Source organism: Saccostrea cucullata, unplaced genomic scaffold, assembly GCF_032062105.1.
Source record: "Saccostrea cucullata isolate Sc308-1 unplaced genomic scaffold, CSIRO_AGI_Scuc_v1 ctg141, whole genome shotgun sequence".
NCBI lineage: Eukaryota > Metazoa > Mollusca > Bivalvia > Ostreida > Ostreidae > Saccostrea > Saccostrea cuccullata.
This window is the reverse complement of record NW_026940735.1, coordinates 126,214-149,031: the sequence shown is the minus strand read 5'-3', so window position 1 is coordinate 149,031 and position 22,818 is coordinate 126,214. Positions and strand designations below refer to the sequence as shown.

At 35.1% G+C, this 22,818-nt stretch overlaps 1 protein-coding gene across 1 annotated transcript; it reads left to right on the top strand.

Moving 5' to 3' along the window:
- The first annotated feature begins 17,605 nt into the window (after nt 1–17,605).
- Nucleotides 17,606–19,428, top strand: LOC134256070 (uncharacterized). Its single transcript, XM_062738667.1, has 2 exons — nt 17,606–17,884; nt 18,952–19,428. The coding sequence occupies exons 1-2, from the start codon at nt 17,824–17,826 to the stop codon at nt 19,263–19,265; spliced, it is 375 nt and encodes a 124-aa protein (XP_062594651.1). The 5' UTR covers nt 17,606–17,823; the 3' UTR covers nt 19,266–19,428.
- The last annotated feature ends 3,390 nt before the right edge of the window (nt 19,429–22,818 follow it).

Genomic DNA, 22,818 nt, shown 5'->3' with positions numbered 1-22,818 from the left:
TTAGTATTCAAACCAGGCTGAGAGATTAAGTTTAGTAATAAAAACCCCTGAGATATTGGGTTAGTTTCGAACCCACTTGAGAGATTAAGGTTAGTTCTCGAATCCACCTGAGAGATTAGGGTTAGTTCTCGAATCCACCAGAGAGATAAGGGTTAGTTCCAGAACCCACCTGAGAGATTAGGGTTATTTTGGGTGCCGTTAGTTCCAAAACCGACCTGAGAGATTAGGGTTAGTTATCGAACATGATAGATTAGGGCTATTCCTCTATCCAACCTAGGGGTCAACCAGTCGACCTGTCGACCCGACTACCCGTCGACTTGTCAACCCGTCGATCTGTCAACCAGTCGACCTGTCAACGCACCAACCCGTCTACCCGTCGAATTGTCAACCTGTCAACCAGTCGACCTGTCTACCCGTCAACCAGTCAACCAGTCTACCAGTCGACTTGTCAACCCGACGATCTGTCAACCAGTCGAACTGTTTACCCGTCGACCTGTCAACCCGTCGACCTGTCAACCTGTCGACCTGTCTACCCGTCGACCAGTCAACCCGTCGTCCTGTCAACCCGTCGACCTGTCAACCAGTCGACCTGTCTACCGTCGTCTTGTCAACCGTCGACCTGTCAACCTGTCAACCAGTTGACCCGTCAACCCGTCGACGTGGCTACCTGTCAATTTGTCGACCTGTCAACCCGTCTTCTGCTGGAAAACTTATTTTAATTTCCTTTTTATTATACAACAACGCGCATTAATTCGTATTTGGCGCATGAATCCGATTATAAAGCAAGGCGCATTAATTCATATTTGGCGTATGAAAATATTTTTACCGGGACTACTTATCCATATATCCTAGTTGAGCCAACACGGTTTTCTTTCCTCCTCACTAAAATATTAACAGAAGTGAAGGAGAAGCCTATGGAGAACTGCGCAACAGTATATTCAGGAAGTGGTGTAAATCAGAAGTGAATACTAAAAAAGTCCGAGGAACTTTAATAAATTTGAAATTACAAAGTTTTACAAAAATCAATAACATCAAAACGTTAATTTTTTTTCAACTTTATACAACATTCCCCCACGATAAAACTAAGTTCATGCTTTGACATCACCGACGACTTTTTTTAAAAGAATATAACTCGTAAATTTCATTACCTTATGATTGGCCATTTACAGAATTATTTTTGTTAATATGGACAAATACACTGAATTTGATATTTAATGACGTTCGAGTTTCTAATTGACAATTTTTATGAGGTTTTTGGAGAGCAGAACTTCCAACAATCTGTTGGAATTCCCATGAGAATAGCTGTGTAGATTGCTCCAAGTTACACAGATTGAAGAGGGGTACCTTTGATATTCTGTCGATGTTAAATGTGAGATGGGATTATTAATAATAAATCGGGGGGGGGGGTATATTTGTATTTCTTTATACATATAGTTTAACCATTACAAAAAATGGAAAAATTGACCGAAAAATACGTTCACTGACAATGTTTATTAGAAAAGATCTTAGAAACCGTTGCCGTAGAAAAAAAATACTTAATTGCTTGTGTATATCGATGACTATGAATCTGTCGTAGTTTATAGTAATTTTTAAATCTAAAAGTACTTGGGTTTTTGACCTGTTCTAATCAGAGTAAGTAACATGTACTTGAAATGCATTAATTCATCTCCAATGATGTGATGAAAAAAGCGCTGTGTAAGCTAACTCACTTTCTGCATTTGAGAGCTGACTACTTGTAATTAATTAATTGCATACATATATATAATTTCAATGCAAAGAAAATCAGATAAAAAAAATGTTATAGTTTTGTGGGGTTCATATTAATCTTCTTCAATTCCAACTGGTTCAGTCTTAAGTGCATTGAGACAAATGCCATTTTTTATGGTGCAAACTCTAATTAAATCAGAGATGATGAAAGTTTGTGGTTTAATTCTTCTAAATACTAATTGTAATTAAGTTTGTGACATAGAAATATCTCATAATGGCCATTTGGAGACGGGGGCGTACGGCTATTTATTGACAAAAATGGCGGCACTCGTCTGATTTGCTTCCCCCAATATTATTAAGATCAATGCTAATTGAATTGTGTCGCTTAACAATTTGTAACTGCTGTAATAAGTGTTACTTTTCCGTCTGAAACAGATTTTTGACAAATGTATTTCCTTTGTGTGAATGATTGCTTTCTTCCATCAACTTCATCATAAAAATAAATACGTTGTTTTAATACATTTTTATAACAGACACGAAGCTATAGTGATTAACGTGCCTTAGCGCGTTATGCCATTAACTAGAACTCAGATATGGTAACTTCAGTATATACTACCATAGACCTGCAACTTAGCTTGTAAATAACTTTCTTAAAGTCTCTTTCCAAACCTACATCTCAAAATTAGACAAACACATGTGTGATGAAAAAAATTATGATAATATTCTGATCAAATCAAATCATTAACCCATACAAACTTTGTAGAAATACAGTTCCAGTATTAATAACAAAATGGATAACCCAATGTAAATATGCAAATTATAAGTAGTTACAGTATTGCAAAAAGAGGATTTGTCAATGTAAAGAAACATTCAGTAAACATATTGCTCCACTAAAAATCTTGGTAGTATAAAAGCATTGCTTGTATAAATGTACATGTACTAATCAGGGATGTTAAGAGGGCCGACCGGGGTTTTATTGTTTGAAAACTACAATAGCGAAACTATTCATTTTTATACCATAATATATATAATTTACATTAACTTCAGTGTACATGCAAAGTTTGGGGAAAATCTATCCTCAGGTATTTTTAAGGGACCGTCTCAAAATACAGGTACATTTAATACTAGTTTAGGATTATATGGGAAAGTGCCAAATTTTCGCACTTTAAAACAAATTATACAAATACTACAATAGACTCTTTGCTCAAACTATATTGTATGATGAGTAATACTATATTGTGCATTATATGTAAGAACCACAAAATTCTACCGCCTTGTTTCTAGAAGGGGCATCTCAAAATGCCAAAAAATAACGAATTTCCTTGTTTTTATAGATTACTACAAAACATGACGCATACAAAGGATTTACACAAAAAATTATACACATGACGGAGAGATTATCAAATTCCTATGTTTTAAATTTCAAGAGAATATATTTATTACTTTTTCTTTTATAACATTTTTTATTATCCCATCTTTAAGAGCATCGCGTTATCTAACGTCAAAAACACAAAAATATTACGACGCCAATGTACCTGTCAGTTTAAAAATCATTTTAAAAATCAGTTATTTAAAATTATAATAAAATTTTTCGACCCTTAATTTCTTAATTTTGTTTAGTTTTATTAATTAAGTGAAAAAGTTGCTTTAAAACTGTAAATACGCTTCATTTTACTGTGATGCGCGAAATATTGCGCAATGGAAACTACAGTCGGTCCCCTTAAACAAAAATGAGGCAAATAAATACAGGTAGATGCATTGAAATTTGCAGGAATTTGACTGTAGCAGGAACTTGACTGTAGCAGGTGTTAATTTAAGACTCATATTTATGAATTACCACGTGCTTTACCGACTGAAAAAAATGTATTGACTAGGAAAAATAACATTTTTTCTAAAAATAAAGACATTACATTCCTTATGACCTTTTCACTAAATATTCTTTGTTCTTGCGCTGGTAACAAAATAATCCTGTCAGTTATGATAGTGTTTATTACAGAGTTATCTTTTAGGATATGTTTTTATAACAGAATTATCTTGTCAGTATTAAGAATGCTTGTAACAGATATGTTAGGTATGACTATGCCTGTAACGGTTATCATGTCAGTTATGATAGTGTCAGTACATGTAACAGTTATCACGTCAGTTATGATAGTGTCAGTACATATAACAGTTATCACGTCAGTTATGATAGTGTCAGTACATGTAATACATGTAGTTATCATGTCAATTATGATAGTGCCTCTAATAGTTATCATGTCAGTTATGATAGTGCCTCTAATAGTTATCATGTCAGTTATGATAGTGCTGTAACAGTTATCATGTCGGTTATGATAGTGCTTGTAACACTTATCATGTTATAGTAATGATAGTGTCTGTTACTCTGTAACGTTATCTTGTCAGTAATGAGAAAGTGTACCAGAGTTTTATGCTCTTAGTAATGATAGTGCTTGTAACCGAGTTAGTATGTCATTTATGGTACATTTATTTGTAAAAAAAAAAAAAAGTTACCCTGTAACTTTTAAAGTCATACATGGCGTATTTTTTATAAGTTCAGACTAACTAAAATTAAAAAGAACTTTCTATTTGTTTTGTTACTTCTTATAAAGATAGGATTTTCCTGAAAATTACACAATTTAAATCAATCGCGTTTCATACATGTAGATATCACAGCTTTAATACAATAACCGGTTATTTCAGACTTGGAATTAAAATAACAGACACAGTTTAAAGTCAATATAAATATCGAAAAGTGGGGATATTTAAGTTCAAAATCGGCGAAAAATTGAATTTAAACGTAATTAAATAACAATATCATGTACATCTACACTTAATCTCGTATATTTATTTTTTTAGCTCAAGTACGCCATATATAGCTTTAATAGTGCGTGTAACAATGTTATCATGTCAGTTGTAATAATGTTTATATCAAAATAATTCTGTCAGTTACAAAATTGTAAAGTAACTTGCCTAAATAAGATGGGAGTATTTTAGCACGTAGATCAATTGAGAAGATCTAGCTCTTTCATTTGAAGCAACTCTTGGCTCTTGGGAGTGGTTAATTTTATAAGTAAAATCTATATTTAGAGTGGATATCGTTATGAAATTAATTCATATATGAAGTTGATACATCCTAATTTTCATCTTTTATCAGCAACAGTCATTGTGATCCTACACATAGAAATGAAATGGGGATACGAGTATGTTAATAGTGAAATTTTATTGATTTACGACGATTACGTCATATGATACTTGTCGAATTGACAGTAAATATAAAAGCAGTTAAAGGATCATTTTTCATAACATATACATGTGCATTTTCATAAAAGTATAAAATTTAAATGAATAATCAGAGAATGAGAGTTTGCTTGCTTGAGAAGTTATTTTGGCAGAATTGACCTGTAAAACAAAACTTTATTTTGATATTTATTTGGGGGATGAGGCTATATAATGTTTGTTTCTGGGAAGTTAGTTGTTCAGAGTGTCAACTTCAATATTGTCCTTTATCTCTTTTCTGAACCTGCAAGCATGCATTGAGTTTTGAATACAATCCTTGATGCTCAAAATACCATACGCAAGTTTCAGACCAATTTGATCTCAGGGATCTTTTGTTACAAAAAACAATAATCAAAACAAAACAAAGCAAAATAATGAATAAATAAGTAATAGTAATTTCTATTATGATAAATAGAAGAAAACTTTCTCTTTTTTAATTATCAAAATGTATCGAAAAGATGTCGGGCATGACTTACACCTAATATAAAGATGAGGCCTTCATCACGTTCGCACCAAACTTTACTTAGTCGATTTGAAAATTTTAAATAACCTATTTGAAATGGTCAACGAGAAGAACTTTGGATTAGAAAACTGGGGACAGCCTTTCCCTATGGATGAAATGACGATGTCACTAGTGTTGGTATCTTTCCAGTCCACAGTGTTACAATATTTCTCTTTTGATTCATTACTATATTATGTAAATCAACAGTTAGGTCTACATCATATTCGAACCAAACTCTACTCTGTCCCTTTGAAACTTTTAAATAGTCTTCTTGAAAATGTCAAGGAAATGCCAATTTCTGATTCCTCAACAGCAGAATATAGAACATATATCTGTGATTATGGATACCAGTATTGCAAATCATAGGCTTCCCCCCCCCCCTCTTTTTACCGAAGAAAATGCAGCTAAAACAATCCGTCTTTTCCCTAAACTTCAATAGGCCAATAAAGGAATTGACACGGTTAATATAAATACTATTCTTAATCACAAATTGTCCAGTCTTGTATTCCACCATATTTTAAGTTAAAGACTACACCTTGTATTTCCTACAAATATACATGTACATCGACATCAAAACTTTTTAATTACAAAAAAAAAAAACTTTCATTGGTCTGGATATCGAGTATGTGAAACATATTCCCCCATTGTTCGTATTCTTCACCTTATAACTATAGTCCTGCTGGCCACGTTATTACAGGTGATGCAAATCAAGGTAATAATGAGGACCTTAGATCACTTATTTTAAAAGGACTTAAATATAGGGAACTCCGATCCTTCAACTGGCGCCGGAATTTCATAAATATTATGGATTCTGATGAAGATTATGCCAGGCGATAGGCCAGATATGAAAAAGAAGACGTTGACACTTTGTCAGAATGGATTAAATGTATCAGATCCATGTTAAAATATTAAAAGATTGAGAGGTAATATGAAAATTATCTATCCTTCTGTATTCAATAAACCAGAAGTGAAAAAAAGATAGATTACATGATCAGTATGTACTGGTCCCTGATGACAAAGCAGGTAACAACATTGTCTCTGTTTATAAGGCTCATTATATAAATTGTATTTCAGAAGAACTTGGATTTAATTCTGCAAGTGGTTTTCCTATTTATACTCATAGTTCCCTTTCTAAGGAAGAAATTCTTCAAAATCTTATGACAGTTTTGAATAAATAAAAAAAGAACCAATATGAATTTGATCTACCACATATATTTTGGATTCCAGAACTTCATAAGAATCCTTAACAAAAAGATGCAAAGCAGGTTCCAGTAAATGTTCAACTAAGCCTATTTCTTTATTCCTCACTAAGACATTTACAGTAATGACGGAGAAACTTCAAGAGTACTGTGCAACAGTATATTCCAGAAGTGGTGTAAATCAGACATTGATGCTTAAAAATTCCAAGGAACTTTTGGACAATTTGAAATCAAAAGATTTTACCAAAATCAACAGCTTAAAAATGTACGACTTTTCAACTTTATACACAACCATTTCCCACGATAAATTGAAGTCCAGGCTTTTTGAAAATTAATCATTGACAGCGCTTTTTCAACAAAAATGGAACTCGTAAATTAACTTACTTTGTCATTGGTCATTTGCAAAATTATTTTGTTAAAAACATCCTGATTGTACACACAAGTACTCTGAAAGTGACATAAAAAAAGATGCTTGAATTTCTGATTGACAATATCTATGTTGTTTTTGGAGACCAAGTCTTCCAATAATCTATTGGAATTCCCAAGGTACTAATTGCGCCCCATTATTAACCGACCTATTTTTGTATTCCTATGAAGCAGAATTTGTGCAAAATCTTATGCGTGAAAAAAGAAAACACTTGCTATGGCCTTCAACACGACATTTAGAAATATCGTCGACGTATTGTCAATTAAGGATATCTGATCCTCAGCCAGGAAGGATAACTCCAAAAATTGATATTTAATTTGAAATGCATCAAAATGAAGCTTGAAAATGAATTTTTTTCATGCAACATTTTTCATTTTATTCATCTTTATTAGATTCAAGGTTTTTGGAAGTCTTAGAAAAGGTCTTATAAAAGTTGACATTTGTACCCTATAAAATGGAAAAAATTAATACAGTTTTAGAGAAGTGAGATTTTCTTTAATCCAGCCTTAGATACCAATACTTATTTATAATGTTATGAAAATAAGAAGTGATTTGTGGTGTCTTGCAATGAAAGCAAAAGCCTTTTACACTATGTATTATAGAATACATGACGGAAATAGAAGACAAAAAATACCAAATAAGTATAAAAATCAAGACAATTTCTCTGAATGCCTGGATACCTATCGTTTTTAACCTAAAATATATTTGTTGATCAATCTGCAATTAGAAAATGCATTGCTGATATTCCAATTCGCTTTTTCTGCAAAAAGATTTGACAATTTTCCCTATATAATATGATTAACTTTAATCTTTTACTTTAAAGAAATACTGTGGATAAATTTACATAACTTTTTGGATTCAGAGATACTTTTATGAGTATTTTTGATTTCTTAACTGCTAATTTTATAAACCTGAGGATCGGACTACCTTAACAGTGGCAATTTCCATTCTTATGTCGATACAATATATCCCGGTGAGCTTGAGATAAAAGATACCACAGAGTCTGACACATCTGTTTCATATTTAAATATTTTAAACTAAAAAGACTTTAATGGTATTCTAACAACCACGCTCTATGATAAACGTGATGACTTAAACTTTTCTATCGTCAACTTCCCTTACTTATGAAGCAATATACATTCATCGTCTGCATACGAAGTTTATATATCTCAGTTGATACGATACGCAATAGCATGTTCCATGTATGAACAATTTCTAAAACGAGGTAAATTATTGACAAATAAGTTGATGAAACAAGAATATCAACAATCAAGTTTGAAGTCATCATTTCGTAAGTTCTATGGTCGATACAATGACCGTATCAGCAAATACAATTTATCATTGAGCCAAACGCTGACTGACGTTTTTTTTAACTAATTGTTAGTCCATTATTTATACACTGAATTTTTTCCGTTATTTCCCGATCATGACAAGGAGCACACGGTGGTTTGACCGGTCGGCAGAGAATGCTTAACCCTCCATGGCACCTGATCCAACCTCTGATGTTTTGGAGGTCCGAGTTTGCTTTGCTCCCATTTTGTATTGTTTTATGGACTTTTGATCTTGAATACTCTTCGTTGTTTTATGGACTTTTGATCTTGAATACTCTTCGTTGTTTTATGGACTTTTGATCTTGAATACTCTTCGTTGTTTTATGGACTTTTGATCTTGAATACTCTTCGTTGTTTTATGGACTTTTGATCTTGAATACTCTTCGTTATATTCATATGTTTCTAAGAAAGTCCATATTTGGATTATTCAAGATAAAAATACAAGCTTGGGTTTGTGGTTATGAATTTTGTAAATCATAATTATGCTTTTTAAACTGCCACGTTTTACAGAAGAAAATGTTGTCTAAGTAACCCATTTGTTTCTCAGTCTTCAATTTGCAAACAATAAATTGACACAGTAAATATATGTAATATTCTTTACTAAAAAAGGCCTTGTCTTTTATTCATATTTCAAATCAAAATATAAATTTGAATTAAAGTACAAACCTTGTAATTCCTACAAATATACGTAGACTATTGTTTATAAACTTCACTTTTTGTGATAAAATACCTCTACAGTGTTTGAATATCGAAAATCCAAAACATAATATATTTATTGTAAAAGGGTAAAAATTTAGAGAACATGATCTTTGAAGTGACTTCATAATTTTATAACTTGTATCAAATATGATGAATTCTTTGGAAGAATACGCCAGATGATGGGCTAAGCATGATACTTCATCAGAATGGATTAAAAGCATTAAATGAAATATATTGAAATCTCGTATTAAGCGATTGATGAGTCATACGAAAATCTGTTCCTCTGTCTTTAATAATTCAGAATTGAAAAAAAAAGAATTTGATTACACAATCAATACATTTTGGTCCTAGATGACAATTGAAGCAGGTAACTGTGAGACTAATTATCTAAATTGTATTTTAGGAGAACTGGGATTTCATTCTGCAAGTGGCAATCGATATTAAAAATAAATTTAACCCCCCCCCCCCCACCTTCCCCTCTATCGAGGGAATTCTCCAAAATCATATATCATTTTCAAATATTCACAAGTATTCCAATATTCCCAACAATCAAATAAAATTTAAATCACTTTACGCATACTGCCCTAAACGGCATAATAAATCTTACAAACAGACCCAGACGAGTTCCAGTAAATGTTCTACTAAGCCTCACCAAAATTTTAACACCAGTGAAAAGGAACCTCAGTCGTAGTGCACAGTAATGGATGTTAATTCGATGTGGAACGTAAAAAATCCAAGGAACGTTTAGAACTCTGACATTTAAAACGTTTACAAAAATTCATTAACACAAAAATTGTACGGGTTTTCAATACTTAATACAATCCTTCCCAATAAAAAGTCATTGTTTTTTGACATCTCGGACTGCTGCTTTTTTAAATTTAAATAGAATCGTGAATTCAATTACCTTAGTAATATGCAAAATTATTTTATTAAAAACATTCTGGTGGTACACACAAATACTCCGAAGTTGATATCAAAAAGATGCATAAGTGTCTGGTTGACAACATCTTTGTTGTTTTGGGGGATCAAGTCTCCCAACAATCTGTCGGAGTTTTTTATGGTACCAATTGCGCCCCGTTATTAGCAAACCTTTTTTTGTATTCATACAAAGAATTCATTCAAAAACTTCTAAATGAAGAAGAAGAAATATCTTGCCCTGGCCTTTAACAATTAGATATATCGACGACAATTAATCATTTAACAATGCTTATTTTATATTGCTAATTTTTTTTCCATATTAATACATCTTACTAGTGTAACGTGTTTGCCTAACACATATACTATATGATTTTTCTCAGGGTCTAGGGCCCCCTCAGATACCTTGCTGAGGAATTTGATTGTTGAATGGAACTTATATACAGATGCAAAATATACAAATATCGGGTGCTTCCCTAGCACGCAAATAAACGAAATGATTAAATCGCCTCCTAATCTGTTAGGCTTCTAAGTCCGCAGTGACTTCGAGAAGCGCCCAAAGTAACAACCAAAGCGCCAGCGCGTCGCTTCTCCCAGAAGCGACAGGTTACTCTTAGATTAATAAAGAAAGTCCGTTTATGCAACGCTCACGTAGACTGTTACATACTACTGGGTAAAAACTGTTCTGCACATCGCATAGCAATCATGACTTACGAACAGACTTACCGCTATTGTCTATCTCAAACTATATAGGACTACCGGACTTCTTCTCTAGCACTCTATCGCATCAGTAACTGCATCAGAAACTGACTCTATCGAGTCTCGACGCCTTATATATACTATGAGTATATCACGTGACATACCCACTCGGAATGTCTGGGCACTCGGCGTTTTACGAGCTCAGGGTCCCTTCGGAACGCCCCGTCTCCTTCCCTTAATTATCTATTTCCGTTACATTACCCACGCCTCAGATTCAAGCGTCCTCGCTTGCATAGGAAAATAAAACAAAGAGGCATATTATAGACAATTTTTCTTATTTACAATAATTCGAATGCTGTCAATTCCTTTGACAAGGTAAGCTGTATATACATATACTACATCAATAACCAGTCTAGCAAAGATCTACTACATAATCCGATAAATAAGCAGGAGTCCGTCTGCTTCTACTAGATCTTTGGGGCTTCTGATTGATCTCTGGATCATTAACACCCTCTCTATCAAAGTCCAACTCTTCTAACTGATCTTGTTGTAACGTGAGATTTTCATTCTGGTCGACATCACCAGAATCACTTAGTTCTACCTCGCCAGACAGAATCTGAGGTTTAACCAACCTCATTCTGTCTACATGAATCACCTGTGGCGAACCTTTACTACCACAAAATACTTTGTACGTAAATTCTGAACATTTTTCTAGGACTTCGAAAGGTCCTTGCCAAAAGCTTGTTAGCTTTGGCGATGTACCCATACGTCTGCGAGGAAAGAATACGTAAACGTGGTCTCGAGGGGAGAATCTCTGCCATCGTAACTTCTTGTCATGGTAGCGTTTTTGACGCATCATTTCCCCTTTAGTATTTTCTCTCACAATACGGTGTGCTTCTTCCAGTCTTTCTTGAAGCAACCAGGCCCATCTATTTTGTGGTATTGGCTTCCGCTGTACTTCCATTTCGTATACGAGGTCGAGCGGCGTTGTCGCTTCTCTACCAAGCATAAGGTAGTTTGGAGAGAAGCCAGTGGTGTCATGCTCCGCTGATCTATATGCCATCATGACATACGGCAACTGTTCGTCCCAATCTGTATGATTTTGGTTCACACAGGAACTTAACATGGCTTCAAGGGTTCGATTAAACCTTTCTACCATACCATCTGACTGCGGATGGTAGGGTGTAGTGCGAGTCTTTTCAATTTGCAATAGCTTGCACACTGAATGGAACAAATCACTCTCGTATTGACGGCCTTGATCTGAGTGTATTGTATAGGGTACTCCGAATCTAGTGATGACCTCTTCAACCAGAATCTTTGCCACAGTTTTTGATTCCATATTTGGCATCGGGAAACATTCAGTCCAGCGAGTAAAATAATCTGAAACTACCAGTATGTATCTGTTTCCAGATTCTGTCAATGGCAATTCCCCCATAATATCTGTTGCTAATCTATCCATGGGGAACCCATTCTGAACAATTTGCATCGGCGCTTTCTGGCTAGTAAATGACGGCTTTCTTCTGGCACAAATGTCACATCCATTTATGTACCGACGAACATCTTTGTGAAGCCCTGGCCAATAAAATTGACATCTTATCTTTGCGATAGTTTTGTTTATACCTAGGTGACCTGCAGTACGCTTGTCATGGTATTCCTTTAGAATATGCCTTCTCTCAGACATAGGCACAATTATCTGGAGCTTTTCCGCCTTTGTTTCTTGGTCTATGGTTCTCCGATATAGTAAATTGTCCTGAATGGTAAGTAAACTTAGCTGTGACCATAGAGAACGTAGAAATGCACTTTGACTGGCAACTTCTCTAAATGATGGTTTCTTTTCCTGATCCATCCAACGTTTTACAAGAACAATTTCTTTGTCTTCTCTTTGGACCCTATGGAGATAAGTCTCTTGAATAACTGGGGCGTCTATTGTTGCAGTTCTTACTTTGGGTTCTCCTTTTTCCTTATCCCAGTCTACTTTGAATCCACATTGCTTACAAGGAAGACGACTAAGCGCGTCGGCGTTTTGGTGTAGCTTGCCTGGTCGATGTTGGATCTCTATGTCATACGTGGACAGCACTTCAAGCCAGCGAGCAAGCTGACCCTCTGGATTTTTAAAGTTGGTCAGCCATCTCAGCGAGCTGTGATCTGTGCGCAAAATAAACTTACGCCCGTAGAGGTAATGCTTAAAATACTTTGTAAAATATACTGCCGCCAGCAACTCTTTTCTCGTCACGCAGTATTGCCTTTCGGACTTAGTAAAAGTCTTGCTGGCGTAAGCAATCACACGTTCTTTACCATCGTGCACTTGTGATAATACTGCTCCCATTGCAAAGTTACTTGCGTCCGTGTCCAATATGAACGGCTTACTAAAGTCAGGATGTGCAAGGATGGGGGCACTTGTCAGTGTAGATTTTAACTTTTCGAAAGCACTTTGGCAATCCTCACTCCAAACGAAGGATTTGCTTTTCTCTGTCTGTTTGTGAAGGGGTTTTGCTATGCTCGCAAAGTCTTTCACAAACTTCCTGTAGTAGCTACATATACCCAGGAATGAACGTAGCTCACTCACATTGGCTGGCACTGACATTTCCTTAATCGCCTCAATCTTCTTTGGATCCGTAGTAATACCTTTCTCGGAAATTATGTGTCCGAGATATTCTACAGACTTGCAAAACAAGGAACACTTCTTGGTCTTCAGTTTCAACCCTGCATTTGCCAATCGGTTGAACACTTTGCTCAGGTTCTCTACCATGCCCTCAAATGTCTTACTAATGACGATGATATCGTCCAAGTAAATCAAACATATTTCCCAATTCAACCCTGCAAGGACTGTCTCCATCAATCTTTCAAATGTCGCTCCGGCATTGCACAAGCCGAAGGGCATTACTTTAAATTGATACAATCCTTTTCTGGTGGCAAAAGCAGTCTTTATTTTGTCACTGGTCTCCATTTCCACCTGCCAGTATCCCATAGCCAAGTCGAGAGTTGAAAACCACGAAGCACCACTTAGACTACCTAACACGTCGTCGATCCTCGGAAGAGGGTAAGCATCTTTCAAAGTAACCGCGTTTAATTGCCTATAATCGATACAAAATCGAGTTGATCCATCCTTCTTCTTCACTAGAACGATACCCGAGGCCCACGGACTAGACGAAGGTTCAATTACATCCCTCTCAAGCATATCGTCCACCAACCTATCTGCTTCTTCTCTCATGTGTACCGGTAACCGTCTTGGTGGCTGTTTTATTGGGCGTGCGTCTCCCGTGTCGATACAATGCTTGACAACATTTGTTCTGCCAAGTCCATCATCCGAACCAGCAAACAGAAAAGCATATCTGGATAACAGGTTATCTACTTCAGTCTTCTGTTTTTGGTTTAAGCACGTTTTTGACTTTTCACTTAAGACCTGCAGCTCTTTTGAAAAAGGTTTCTTATGACCGCTATCTTGATTTTCTCCTTCTAATATCTTTACCACGGGGCTAAGCTGTCCCATATTTGTTCCCTTATAAATCGTCTGTGCATCGGTCGATAGATTCATAACTCGTATTGGAACCTTATTATGATTGCTCACCAGAGTTCTGCCAACCAAACCTTTATTTGAATCTAGCAAACAATTCCTTGGCTCTACAACACCATATCCACTTGGAAGGTTCTTGCCCTCTGGTACGCATACGTCACAGCTTGCAATCATTTCACTTCTTGGTGGTATAGTGAACGATTCTGAAGCCACCACCCGATAACATCCTAGCATACCTTGAAGTAATAAAGAATAATGTTCACCATTTATTGACATTACTTTCTTGGAGACGTCTAACGTGCAATTTTGTTCATTCATGAAATCCAGACCCAGGATTCCATCCACTGTTATATCAGCGACCACCACCGTTCTCACAAAGTTACTCGAACCGATTGTTAAGGTTAATGTAGCTTTGCCAAAAAGTTTTAGAGGTCTACCTTCAGCAGACATTATGTCTTGGTGCATACTATCCAAAACAAGATTTTGATGAACCTTTTGAATTTCACTGAAGACATTCTTTGCAATGAGCGTAACGGTTGCTCCTGTATCGATCAACATTTTTGTGTCTACATCTTCTATTTTAGCTGAGAGATACATTCCAGCCTCACTGGGTCTATTGTAAGCAATTGGCTGCAGCTTACGTTGTGTTCTAACTGTCTGAGCAGAACCAGAACCATGACCCGGTGCTTTAGAGCTTTTGCCAAACTTCTTTGTTGTTTCGTTTAGCTGCTTCGAAGGACAATGTTTGCTTATGTGTCCTTCTTTACGACAATTGTAGCACTTTATTGTTCTTGAAGGTTGCCGTGGCTTCTTGTCATTGCGATCCGTCCAGTTCATTGAGCTAGGTGACTTATTTTTCATTTCACGCATTTCTGTCTTAAGTTCCATAACAGAACTTTGCAAATCTCTAAGAGTTTTGGTCAGCTCGTCGGTATTTATCTGGGATTTGAACTGAGCCTTATCGTGATCCGTTTCTGTAACTACGCGCAAGTGTGACTTGTATTCCGATCTTCTGGAGTCAGCTCTGACAAAGGCTTCTAATTCAGCCGCTAGCCTTATAGCGTCGTTCAAGCTCTGGGGTCTAGCTTGTTTAATTCTAAGACGCATGTCTGCATCAACCAAAGCATCGATAAACTGTTCCTTAGATAAAGTCTCCTGAACGTCGTTTGGTGCTGTAGGATAGGCGAGATGTGTTAGCCTCCGAATTGACTGTCCTAATTCTGGGAGCGTCTCCGTCGCTTTCTGTCTTCGTTCTCGTAGTTGAACTCTGTATAGTTCTGTCTGGTTTGCAGGGGCAAAACGATCCTCAAGCGCCTTAATCAGTTCATCATAGTTCCTTCCATCATCTCTACTCAAATTCCCAAGCACTCCCTGTGCTTGTCCCCTCAAAGAGACTGCTAAATAAAGACCCTTTTCTCTAACGCTCCAACCATTCAATGAAGAGCACGCCTCAAAGTGTGATTTATAATCAAGCCACGACCCAGTCCCGTCATACGTAGCTGGTTTAATATAATTAGATGGCTTCTTTACAGAATTCAGTTCCTTTGGTTTTGCTTCGTCAGTCTTGATATTTTCAAGAAAGCGCCGTAGTCTGACAGTTACACCTGGTTCATCCTCTCTGGCAACGATAGGTGTGTCGCTTCTTAAAATGGGCTCTTGTTCTAAATTGTCAATTCTTGGTGTTTCACTCTGGATTTTGGCCGAAGCTTGGTTAACATCTTCTATAGGACTTTGAGTCATTATTCCAGAGTCGCTTCTACGGGCCGTGGTTGTTCTTATACTAGCTGGAGTAGACGTTTTCTGATCATGATTGTACGAGGATAATTCAGAATTCTCAAGCGTCTTCCTTCCTAAACGTGTAATTTCGGCTTCCAACCTTGCTATTTCTTCGTCTAAGCTCGACATTTTTATTAAAGCAACGAAACTTTACAAATAATGAAACATAAGAAATATATGAAGTTAACTCTTTTTTTTTAAATTCAATCAAGCAACCAAATCAAGGCCCCACGTTGGGCGCCATTTTCTGTAACGTGTTTGCCTAACACATATACTATATGATTTTTCTCAGGGTCTAGGGCCCCCTCAGATACCTTGCTGAGGAATTTGATTGTTGAATGGAACTTATATACAGATGCAAAATATACAAATATCGGGTGCTTCCCTAGCACGCAAATAAACGAAATGATTAAATCGCCTCCTAATCTGTTAGGCTTCTAAGTCCGCAGTGACTTCGAGAAGCGCCCAAAGTAACAACCAAAGCGCCAGCGCGTCGCTTCTCCCAGAAGCGACAGGTTACTCTTAGATTAATAAAGAAAGTCCGTTTATGCAACGCTCACGTAGACTGTTACATACTACTGGGTAAAAACTGTTCTGCACATCGCATAGCAATCATGACTTACGAACAGACTTACCGCTATTGTCTATCTCAAACTATATAGGACTACCGGACTTCTTCTCTAGCACTCTATCGCATCAGTAACTGCATCAGAAACTGACTCTATCGAGTCTCGACGCCTTATATATACTATGAGTATATCACGTGACATACCCACTCGGAATGTCTGGGCACTCGGCGTTTTACGAGCTCAGGGTCCCTTCGGAACGCCCCGTCTCCTTCCCTTAATTATCTATTTCCGTTACACTAGAAAAAGATATGAATGGTAACTTAACGACAAAACTTCATGATAAACATGATGACTCAACTTTCCTACAGTCAACTTTGTGGCAAAATACTCTTATCCCCTGCATATTGAGTTTACTAAGTATGACTTCCAATGGATTCGATACGCAAAAGTATGTTCTACGTACGGATAATTTTTAATAAGGCATGCTAACGACAAAGAAGTTGATGATTCAGGATATAAACAATCTCGTTTAAAGCATTTCGCAAATCCTATGGTCGATACAATGACCCTGTAAGCATAAAAAATATACATCATTAAGTCGAATGCTGACTGTCTTCCCCTTTTTTAAACTCTCAAATGAACTGTTAATTTGTCCCACATCACATTAAATTGCGCCGAGTTGAGTAAACTTTTGATCGTGACATTTATCACAATAGATGGGTTACACGAAATTGTACACTTTGTTTTATTCTATAATACATAGAAAATTGATTGGGAGGTTATCGAGTAAATCTCAGGGATTACTTTTCAGGAACCGGGATCCAATATATATCTCCCTAAAAACCACGAAAAACAAATAACACCTATGTATTTAACCACTGAAACATAGAGCAAGCAATTATTTATTTCCCATGTCTTTTAATATTGATATTCAGAATCCTCGCTGCATTACCCGTTCATATAAACCAATTTAATGACGAAATATTTTCATTGCTCTTCACTCTAACGCGCAAGGCTGTATACTAATACAAATACCGCGAGCGCAAGCAGATCGCCCACAAATACAATAGACAAAACTATAGCAAGGATGAACTGACGATGGTCGCCAAAGTCATTTTCCTTGACTTTACAGTGAATAGCAATCGTTTTTATTAACGCTGGAGCACAACTAAATAGGATTCATATCCGCTTTATAATCTTAGACATATCAGGATGAGATACCACTCTTATTTTTGGATTGTAGTGATTCTATTTGGTTTAGCAGACTTTGCAAGTAAGAATTTTTGCCTCTATCTTTTCTCTGGGAGTTTATGCTATATATCTCGCCATTTATTTAAAAATTAAATTAATGAAAACTTCCTTTCCAGTACCTAAACTTGGGAATGGGAAAATAAAATAACCTTAGGATATAATTCATTGAATAACTCAGATTTTTGTCAAAAGGTCAATATTGACATGCTTTTAGCTTTAATCTTTTCCTGCCTTAATATAATTCAAAATAGTTGGTCGTGGCCAGACTAAGACGAATTAAACCTTTTTGAAAATAAAAGTTCTGTGTAAAGATATTGGAATTTACATTAATTATAGATCTAGAAGAAGTTTCTTTTTATTATTTTTACCATTACATAGTCAAGGGCTAGAAAAATCATAATTCTTTTTTTTTTTTGGTGAACCACTTAGATGATTTCTGTTGACCTTCCAATATTCTATTAATATGGAATTCTGAGAATCGTTTAACTTATTAAATGTTAAACAAGATGATAGCTATTACTTTAAATCTGAGTATTTTCAAAAAACATACTAAAAACACCCATGCAACATTCGCATGTAGAAAGTATACCTTGTTACAAAATTTTACGAGTGAAATTCAAATGTAAGAAATGTTGTTTAAAAGTGTGCTGGTAATAATGGAAAGAATAGATAGAATTAAAAAAAAAATCAAGTAGGTATAACCCTTTAATATTGAAAAAAAGCTAAAAATGTTTTTAGATACCTTCCTGACACTTTATGATTGTAATTTCAAATTCTATTTAAATAGTTCAAAATACTTTTATATGAGATGGCGCGGGAATTTTCTTTAACTTCTGAGAGATATGATTTTTTTTCTATCTTATGAATATTTGTAAATTTTTGCCTCGTACACAATTTCAGAGGAGCTTAAATAGCGAGGTCTGCCTTTGCAATTCTCCGGTTCTTTCCTACAATGAGCAAACGACTGTTTATAGAGATTCCTGTATAATTAATCGTACATTTATATTAATCATACATGGCAATGCATGATATACAGTTGTGAAGAATCTACATTATGCGTTACTGATGATTTACGGCCTCTACATACAGGTACTTATCCAGTGGACGTGGAAGATTTAGAAGATGGCGACATCCTCCTGGAGGACAAACGATCTCTCGTTCCAACCGATCCAAATATAGACTGGGCACGCGCGGAATCCCTGCCTTTCAGCAGAGACAATTTGATGACAATTGACCGACGGTCCATTTACAGTTGGCATCGACCCGGAAGACGACCGAGTTATATAATCCCATATTACAGGATCGGAGACGGTGTCAATTATCTATATGACGGCGGGGTACGGCCTTCAAGAGTCGGAATATCCTTGTCAAGAGTCGCCCCCTATCGTCAGTTTCGACCTTGATGGATGAAAAAATACGATGCTTTGATAAAATTTTAAACAATTCATTGCTGATTAAATTTCACAATCATAATATTTTTGATTGTCGTCACACTATTTTGCATTCCTTATGAATCAACGTAAAATTGGTTTGGTAATGGATCTTCAATAAATGTGCGTTTTGAAATTGTTTAATTTTATTCTAATGAATACCGTTCTTTCTAATTCCAAAATACAACACTCAAATTAAGACTGAGCTAGTCTTAGGGATGTCTGGGAACGTGCAGAAAATGTTCTTATAATTTTGGCATTGTGTTTTAAGAAATGCATCTTAGAAGAGATTTAATCTAAATCTTCAAGTTTTAAAGCAATATGAGATGCATTTTTGAAAAAAATTATTTAGCTATTAAAATGTGTTAACATGATGAATTTCTATGTAACTTAAACCTTTATAATGAATTAGACTAAAATAATGCAGAACAAACCTGAATCTTCACTACAAGAGGATGCTTAGATGAGTTTCAATTTTCCTGGCCCAGTGGTTCTTCTATATACTATCCAATATACAGGTTTATATATTAAGAAATCATAATTGTCGTCCTTTACAATAATGATTATTGATAAATTAATGATAGAGAATAAACATTATGTGTAAAGGACGACAATAATGTAATTTTGATTCAATCGAAGCTTAAAATAGTTCTTGAACCGTGGCAAATATGAACAACAGACGTTTATTAATGTTATTTTTTTTCTATCGATATCATTGCAATAATTATTTAAAATTTGCACAAAAAATTCCGACATGAAAGTTGCAGCTCATATTGCGTAATTTTTTTCTATCATAACATTAATTGGTGACTTTGATAAATACTTCAGAGAGGTTTTCAAGTGACTTTTCGGAGGATCGTAAATGTATATTGATAATTCCTCATCTTTAGATATCAACTTTGATACATTCAAATAAGGTAGCAATTTTAATCAGAACTATAGAACCCATCAGTTTATATTTTGCACTGTTGCCTTGTAAACCTCCCTGCACAAATTGGTCTGAAACTTTAATATTGAAAAAGCCCTGGGGTCCATGTAATTGTAGAGACATGATGATTACCTCCCTGCAGGTATTTATACCATTCATTATCAAGGGCATTTCCAATTAAGAAAATCCTATTTAATCCGATCTTCGGAGGATTATGTGGCATACAAAATGCATGACGCTGATTCCTACTGGTATTGGTAAGTGCTTGTCAAGCACAAGAGTATACCGTGTAACTGTAGCTTATTACAAATATGCCACCTTTGATGGACTGATGTAACCGTACTGTGTTCATATAAAAAGGTGACAGTCTTATTATTTTTAGCAACATGAGCAGCAATTTTTTGGAGGCCTGAAAGTTGAAAAATGTATTTTGCAAAATTTTATTACATTTACAACAATGAAGTACTGCTATTTATTTATTGATATCTTTAAACAGATTCAAAGAATATCAGAAGTACCGCAAATTCCTCAATTTCCCTTCCCTTTACGAAAAATAATGCAAAAAAAAAATTTTATTCTCTTTTATAACATAGAAAGAATGAAACATATGGAGAAAACAAACAGTATTCAAGATCAAAAGTGACTAAGAATTATGAAGATAACAAACACCAATAATGATCATAGAAGTCCGTTGAAATCTCAGGAACGGAGCAACATGAGGATCAGGTGATATTGAGGAGTAAAGTATCCCCGTCGACCGTTCACACCCGCCATGTTCTCTTTGTCATGTTCGATTTAACCCGTAAAAACTTTAGAAAGAAATAGCCTAATAATTTTCAAGAAAAACGTCAGTCAGTATTTGACGTTTTGCTGACAAGGTCAATATATCTACCAAAGAACTTGCAAAGAATTGACTTAATTGGGACTGTTAATCCCTATTTGTTATAAGCTGGCTTTGTTTCAGAAATTGTTCTTACAAAGAGCATACTCTTGCGTATCTAATTTACTTGGAGACACAAAATCCATATGCAGGTAATAATGGTATTACATAAATAAGGGAATCTGACGATAGAAATAATAATGGAAGATGAACTCCAACAGATGTGGAAGACTCCAAGAACTACAAAGAAATTGTCAATTAAAATTCAAGCATCCTTTTAATATCAGCTTCGGAGTACTTGTATGCATTTAACAAAATAATTTTGCAAATGACCAATGATAAGATAATGAAATATACGAGTTTCACTTGATTGGGAAAAAGAACCTGCTGTCAGTGATATCGATGTCAAAAACATGAAATAAAGTGTATTGCGGAAAATAATTGTATGAAGTGTCGAAAAATACGTTTTAATATCAATGATTTTAGTGAAACTTTGTGATTTCAAATTTTCTAAAAGTTCTTTGGATTTTTTTGTAGTATCCACATCTGATTTTCTCCGAATATATATTGTTATTCGGGACTCAAGAAGGTTTTTTCCTTCAATGTTGTGAATATCTTAATGAGGAGTAAAGAAATAGGCTTTGCAGAATAATTTTCTAGAACTCGCTTTATAAGTCCGTTTGTAAGGATTTTATCAAATTTATAAATCCAGTAAAGGTATGGCGATTCAAATTCATTTTGATTGTTGGTAATATTAAGATATTAAAACAAAATTACATGCGATTTTGAAGAACTTCCCCATTGGAAAGGGAACTATAAATATAAGTAAGATTACCATTTTCAGAATCAAAATCAAGATTAAACAAACCATTCTGCAAGAGAAGACTAAAACTATTGATTTGAAACATATGGAGATAACGAACAGTATTCAAGATCCAAAATTCATAAAACAATACAAAATAGGAGCAGAGCAAACACGAACCTACATAATACCCATTTGTTCTTGAACTTCGTGTTTACAATGTTTTCAATTTCACAATTGTTATTATATGATGCTCCATCTTTTAGGAAGGGGCTTCTGAGACAGTGTACGTAATGAAACAAAAAATTTGTGGACAGAAAATTATTTATTTTTAAAATACATGTATAAATTGTCACTCGTGTGAAAATACATCAGCAAAAAATACTGTCCTACTGTTTGATTTCGATAATTTACGTTCAATAATGCAAATAATATACAATTCATGGTCAGTACAAAGACTTTGTATGCAAACTACATGACAAAATATTAACTGATTACTACATGTAGTATGCCCCTTTCGAGAATTTTCACACATATAAGGAGTTGCTACATAGAGAATAATACATACCCTTTTCCATATCACATCCTGTATCAGCCCGAGACACCAATATCAAGGGGCAAGGCCCGAGGGCTGATATTGGGAGGGCTGATACAGGGTGATGTGGAAAAGGGTATGTTTTATTATATTTATTACATACCAGTTGAGAAGAAAATAAGTAAATAATCATTGCTTTACATCATGTACATCTTGTCTATAATTTTTGTTTCTATTTCTATTTCAATGCACTTGATCCGTAATTTGAAAATATTCTATAGTATTACATGTATTTGTAAATTAAGATTTACCTTATTTTTAAAAAGTTAAAATTAAGAGAATATGAACCCACCAAAAATTGTGTATGAGTACAAGTACTGT